The 7,304-nt window shown below is 40.5% G+C and overlaps 1 protein-coding gene across 2 annotated transcripts in view; it reads right to left on the bottom strand.

The window, feature by feature from the left end:
- Positions 1-568: 568 nt before the first annotated feature.
- The window catches only part of snx30 (sorting nexin family member 30), a 69,865-nt gene continuing 63,129 nt past the window's right edge, over positions 569-7,304 (bottom strand). For both annotated transcript variants that reach the window (XM_085993203.1, XM_085993196.1), the window contains exons 8-9: positions 6,657-6,809; positions 569-3,918 (exon numbers count right to left, since the gene is read on the bottom strand). In XM_085993203.1, coding sequence (XP_085849329.1) covers positions 3,844-3,918; positions 6,657-6,809 — 228 coding nt within the window. In that variant the 3' untranslated portion in view covers positions 569-3,843. The remainder of the gene's footprint in view (positions 3,919-6,656; positions 6,810-7,304) is intronic.

Here is a 7,304-nt window from a genome sequence, read left to right as displayed (position 1 = left end):
CGGACTAGTCTCATCGGATAGCGATGGACACAGAGGTCTGGGAGTAGCTCTCCAGTCTGCCTGGAAAGACACAGCACAAGATCAGAAGTTAGCCAAGTATAGTAAAAACAGTACAGGGGACATGCTCCTAACCCTCACAGCAAACAAAAATGTTCCCTTTATTCAAATGCTTGTATTGGAACAGCCTAGATATAGGCAATGTGAATGTTGAGCATCTATCCCTAGATGTGTACCATTTCAAACCATGCCCCCCTCACCCACCCACCCCATAAAAAATAAACCTGCAAATAATCACAACTTGGGGTCGTCTCTACAATTCTACAAATAACTCGCACCAAAAGCGTCGGCACTTTTTCTGTTGTCAACCAACAGATCACATGCATGAGGTGCATCAATTTCTTGGTTGCATTAACATTCACCAGTGCTGGTGCCTCGAATTTCGTCTCCCTTTAAATACCATACAACATTCCAAGGGCTAGACTGAATTAGTGTCTGGACACAAGAAATTTCCACTCATTCTCCATCCTGCATGACATAACAGCAAGAGCACACAATTTAAAGGCAAACAAACAGTTATCCCAAGTGTTTATTCAATAGTGTTCAAAAAAAAATCAACAGGTACAAGTTGGATTGCAAGAGTTGTTGGCATTAGCAGAATCGCACCAAACTTTTGTTGGGGAAAGGGTGTAACAGATTAAATAATCCACACTAATTTTACTAACTAATAACTCCTTCATGATTTATTTTAAAGCTTCATGCTTCAAGGTTCACAGTAAACAAATCCATCTAGCCTCAAACAGAAATTGAGGATTATAATGGCTTCAATTAATCCAAGATTCACCAGCAGCTTCAATACAAGTGCGATTAAACAAAATATCAAATGTTTCACTTCTAGCAACTACTATGTTGTAAAAATGTAATGATCCACAATACCAAGGGTCTCAGAATGCACAGTTACGTTTTAATGCAATGAAACTAGACCCATGACACTCTTCTTGGGAGGGTCACCACCCATTAGCTCCAATAAGCTAATGGTGAAAACTGTTACCTGTATTTGGCTACCATCCCTCAAAACTTGATTGTGCATGTGAAATAATGAAACTAGCCTATAACATAGTTATTTTACAGTGGGAACAGCCAAATCACTATAGGTCACTAATTACTTTACTGTACAGAATATGCAAGTTGCATTTAACTCTAAACTTGCAAATATTGAATATTGCACTGAAATTTGTTCTTTGCTGAACAAATGCACCTTTGCAACCACATTCAAAGTGCGCACCAGTAGTGTAGGCCATTACAGTTTCAGCTACAATTCTAGCACTAAAGTCAACACTTTCTAGAAGTTAGCACCAGGCAAAACCAACGAGAAGGAACGATTCATAGCACAGCATACAATGCTATTTTGTCCATAGCACCTATGCCATGTGTATCATTTTCAAATGGCTTCCAATGGTTCATTTGCTCCACGTTAACTTGCTGAGAGGCTGTTTTTGACCAAATCATCCACCTTGGTTTCTTCACATGAAACATTAACAAAGTCTTTATGAAAACGCAATAAAGTTTTGGCACTTAAAGCAAGTATCACCTATGACTAGCAATACATTTCACCACTGTCAAATGATCCATTTTCAGGTTCAGAAGTTTAAAAAAAAAACTGCCAGACTAGTATGTACCCAAGTGATTCACTAATGTGCCACCAAAGCAGTCAGCTGAATATGTTCTGGTATTGCTCATCTGACAAGTTTTTCTTTCCCTGAAACCATGAGTATTAATTAAGATTCTTTTTTTAAATCTAGGCCTTTTCCCCAGCCAACTCTTTGACTCCAAAAGATATGGCAGCTTGACTAGTGCATGAAATTGGAAGATCTCCTCAGTTTTGAAATGAGATACATCAATTTTAAAGTAGGGAACATTCCAATTTAAATTGAAACTGCAGACAAACCTGGACATCAGTCACACCCCAAAAGGAGGGAGGGATGGGATATTTCCCCCAATCACTGGCTCAGTTTAATGCACTGAACTGCTCACTAGGAAAAAAAAGCAAATTCCTCAACTCTTGGAAACTTTCTCCACTTGGAAAACTGCCTGGGTGCAAAAAAACTTAATTCAGCTTTTGCTTGCTTTAATTGTGACCTGACATTCACAATGGTTTTACGTTCGGGTATAGGTTTGGTCAAATGCAGTTTCTTCAAAATGCAGGTAATCAAGCCAGGGTTGTCATGAATCAACTTGGCCCCCTGGATAAAATATCATGAAGCAACATTACAACCAAAGCCATGAGCAGTTTGTTTTTTTAAATCTAGTACTAGCATTAATTCTACATGGTATCTTCAGAACCAAAATTCAGTGATTTTTTCTAAATATAGTTTCCAAACTGCTCATTCAATTTACGAGAATACTGAAACCAAAAAAAACCACAGCTGCCTTTTTTAGGGGGGGGGGGGGGGGGGAGGAGAAATTAATTAACAATGTGTGATGATTCCGTTACAGCAGGCAAGAAAGCAACCATTCAACTTGGCTACTTTTCCCAAGAGTTTAGCGTACTGCAGCCATGGGAACAAAGTAGCTAGGGTTGCTTAAAATTTAGTCCAACAGAAACACTCAAGTTAGCTTATACAAAATATTTCATGCAACAAAGGCACTTTGTATACCCACAATTCATTCGGTTATTGTTTGTTCCCTGGGTGAACCGGTAGCTAAGAATACCTCACTGCCTTTAATTAAATATCTGGAATACTCACTTAAGTCACATACAAGCAGGTCTTAACAACAGGAAGGGGGTGGCAGCAAGTGGGTGACAAGACCCTTTCCTGCCTTGCCCTGGTTCTGAATACATTTATCATAGGGCATGATTTTATAAACCAGCCTCATTTTCACAGACTAAAAACATCACGTAGATAAGATGCTATATCGAGAAGTCAAATTTTACAAAATGTGTGCGTGAAAATAGACTTGGCAAAATTTAGGATTAGGAAAAAAATGTACATAAATTAGACAATGGTTTCAGATGATGGGTGGAGGATACAGTACTCTACAAATGACCCAAGTGAAGCACGTGATAAGTGTATGTCAATATATATTTTTTAAATGGAATGCTGTCAATGTTCAATTAATGCTGGTCTCAAAAAAAGTTACCAATACGGTGCTGTAGTGGACTCACCGGATTAATTAGCATTCTGCTACCATGGTCTTTGCAACATACACAAGAGAACAAAGACACTTTTAAAGTGTTGACTACGGTTATAAAGATAACTGAATAGAAAGGAACTTAAATCTCAAGTATGCTGCATTTTCTTCCCTTCCATCTAGGGCCTTAATATCTCCACTAACCCCTAAAATCAGCCCTTGGCGCTCTCCTGTATGCAAGTTTACTCAAATCTCTACAAACACCTCCACAGAAATATCAGCCCATACCTGAGTGCACTCAATTGGTTAAACAGGATACTCAAAAGCATCTATCAAAATATCTCAAATGTTTATGTGTAACAAGTGTAAAAAAAAAAGTACAGCATATGAAAGAGCACAATCACGTTAACCAGGCAAAAGGCCTCAGTTGTATCCCTCACCATTTGGAGTACTGGGCATGGACAGTACTCAGCAGACCACTGAAGGTGAAGTTAGATAACACTGTGCGGACAAAACGAACAAACCTTCACTAAAGAGAGCACACCGTCCGCAGACAGTTTGAGTGTCCTTGTACAACGTGACGTTGACGTACATCTACAAACAAAACTGTCGATTTGATTTTTCCCCCCCCCCCCCAAAAAGTGCAATATTCCAGTACTGTGAACTGGGCAAGTGAAGAGGGAAAACAGCCAGTGAGCAACACTGAAGGAGAAGCTAAGAGTGGCCCTCACTTTTAACTTCCGGCTTCTCTTGTAGGAGAGGAATAACAGACTCCCATGCGGCAAGGCACTGCAAAACACAAGCATAAATATATATGTATACACACACACACATTAATTAACTGAAACACTAGATCTATCACAGAAACAACTTTACCACATTTAAAAGTAGAGGAAAATTTTGAATTATGCAGTCTCTCAAGTAGCTAGAGACCAATACAGCACAGAAGGTGGCCATTTGGCCTATTGATTCTGTCCTGGCTCTTTGATAGAGCTACCCAATTAGTCCCACTCTCTTGCTCTTTCCCTATAGTCCTGCAAATTGTTTCCCTTCAAGTAATTATCCAATTCCCTTTTGTCGTTGAGTATATTCAAGGCGGAGTTCAATAGATTTTTGGACTCCAGGGGGAATCAGGGGATATGGGGGATCAGGCAGGAAAGTGGCGTTGAGGTCGAAGATCAGCCGTGATCTTATTGAATGTCGGAGCAGGCTTGAGGGGCCGTATGGCCTACTCCTGCTCCTATTTATGTTCTTATGAAAGTTACTATTGAATCTGCTCTCACCACCCTTTCAGACAGTGCATTTGAGATCACAACTTGCTGCGTAAATTGTTTTTCATGTCAACTCTGGTTCTTTTGCCAAATATCTTAAAATTGGCCTCTATAGCGCTACATAAGCTGTAATTCAGAAACTCAAATGTACACCACATTAATAGCTAATTAGTTATCCAAAACATTGTACCACCTTAAATTGTAAGACAACACTCAGTTTCAAATCAGAACTCACTGTAGGACACCCCAGTGCAAGCCATTTACCTCCTACAACAACTTTTATTTATACAGTGCCTTTAATGCAATAAAAGTCCCAAGGCACTTCACAGGAGCATTAACAAACAAAATTAGACACACAAAGATATTAGGGCAGATGACCAAAAGCTTAATCAAAGAGGTAGGTTTTAAGAAGTGTCTGAAAGGAGGGAGAGGTAGAGGCGGCGAGGTTTAGGGAGTGAATTCCAGAGCTTAGGGCCTTGGCAGCTGAAAACACGGCCACCAATAGGGGATGTGCAAGGAAAGAGGAAAATAAGCTAGCCTTTGGCCATTCCCACACATCTTCAGACTGTTATTGGTAGAAGCTCAGGACACTCAGTGGAGTTAAGATACAGTTGGTACGAGGCACTACAGGCAATGTTCCTGCTAAGCCATGCAGTAATGGGAAAGATCCCGTGCAGGCTGTTTACTGGCTTTTATATTGTAAATACTGCGCATGCGCGGAAATTTAAAGGGACTATGCACTAAAAGAAACAGGCCACGCAAAACAAAGTGTAGCTTACAGGGAACATTGACTGCGGGGTACGCAAAATACAAAAAAAGGTCTTCACAAGTTCTTTACCTTTCATAAGGTGGAGAGAGTGCAATGCCCTGACTGAACTAGTCCCTTAGGAAGGCACTTCCCTTTGTTAGGACTGAGGTCAAGTGCGCAGCATTTAATTAGCAAAATGTTTTGTGCACCCTGGTTGGAGGTTTTTTTTTTTTAATTTTTTTTTTTTTTTTTTTTAATTTAAGCAATTGGCAGACAAACTTTCCACAATTGTTTTGCTTGAAGAAATGGTGACTCAACTATTTTTGCTATTAAATCGCACTGGGGAGGGGGCAACAAAAGAGGAAAAAAAAGGCTCGTATAATCGAAGGGAGAAATTTAACTGCCCATCAAGTTAACTGCCAGTGCGCCAAGGAGTTGTTCATTAGAATCTAAGCTCCGAGGGCATTAATTCTCAGCACTACACATTTTTGTGACTGTTCTATGTGGTGCCTGGAGTTTGCAGATTCAGAGGTATAAAACACAGGAATGGGAGTAGGCCATTCAGCCCCTTGAACCTGTTCCTCCATTCAATTATGATCATGGTTGATCGGTATTTTAGCTCCATCTACCAGACTTGGTTCCATAACCATTAATACCCTTGCCTAACAAAAATCTATCAATCTCAGTTTTGAAATTTTCACTAACCCCAGCCTCAACAGCTTTTTGTGGGAAGGGAGTTCCAGATTTCCATTACCCTTTGTGAAGAAGTGCTTCCTGGCATCACCCCTGAACAGGCTGGTTCTAATTTTAAGGTAGCATTAAGAGCTACTGAAAGAACCAGTGAATACTGGAGTGGTATTGGATTACATGTACTTTTAGACACGAGTGACCAAAATGTGCAGGTTAACATACCCAGAAGCATAATGCATTATTGCCCTGTTGATAATCAGTTCATACCCAGCCAAACTCTACAGTTTCTGGCCTGAACAACAACAGTCTGTATACTGAAAATCCAGCAAGTGGAGAACATACCAGGGAGAGGAACATGAGAAGTAGGAGTAGGCCATACGGCCCCTCGAGCCTGCTCCACCATTCAATAAGATCATGGTTGATGGTCAACCTCAACTGCACTTTTCCCCCCGATCCCCATATCCCTCGATTCCAAAAATTTATATCTAGCTCAACCTTGACTATGCTCAACGACTCAGCATCTACAGACTTTTGGGGTAGAGAATTCCAAAGATTCACAACCCTCCGAGTGAAGAAATTCCTCATCTAAATGGCCGACCCCAGTATCTACCCAGTCAAGCCCTCTCAGAATTTTATGTTTCAATGAGATCTCCTCTCATTCTTCTGAACTCGAGAGTATAGGCCCAATCTCTCCGAATAGGACATCCCTCATCCCAGGAACCGATCTAGTGAGCAGGAGATAAAAGTCCATACTGCGGGATCTCCATGTCTGGTGGGTCGCACATGCACACCTAATCAACAGCTCGGTAAAACTATACCTTCTCATAATACTGGATGTTCTTGTCTGCCATTCCCATCAACAGCTGCCGAAAGTCCTGTCTCTTGTTGCTTTGCCATCGATCCCAGTCTGCTTTTAGATCAGCATTAAAGCACTCCACGCGGTCCTGGCACTTTTCAACATTTGTTGGCGTCTTTGGGATACAAAAGAAAAACAAAAATCATTTTTAATTTACCTTCATACATTATTATACAATACTAGCATTTTATCCCCATATGACAGACAATACTGAGCACCAAATGTAAGGATAGGTACAGGAAACTTTGGTTTATCCGGAGGTTGTATGTCCGGAATACTCGATCTAACGGCAAAAATCAGGAGCCGTTTTCTATAAGTTTTTTTTAGTTCTCGTTCTTTTTTTCCCCCCCAGTCAGGCACTGCAAAGTCTGTAGCTATAGCAACAGCTTCAGCCGACTCTTTAGAAGCTGTTGCTAAGCAACAGTGTTTGTTGTCTGATACGGAGGTGAAAACCTCCGTATGCCTCAACATTAACTTTGTATGTCCGGCAGTTTTGATGGACCGGCGTGTTGCCGATCTCATCGGTGCCGGATATCAAAGTTTCCTGTACGTAGACATTATTAAATTAGCATAAGAAAGTTACTTGGCATTATAGAAAATTCTACAATAT

Source organism: Somniosus microcephalus, chromosome 1, assembly GCF_052327205.1.
Source record: "Somniosus microcephalus isolate GS21.2 chromosome 1, FLI_Smic_1.0, whole genome shotgun sequence".
Lineage (NCBI taxonomy): Eukaryota > Metazoa > Chordata > Chondrichthyes > Squaliformes > Somniosidae > Somniosus > Somniosus microcephalus.
Note: the sequence above shows the minus strand (reverse complement) of the source record. Positions and strands in the feature narration are given on the sequence as shown.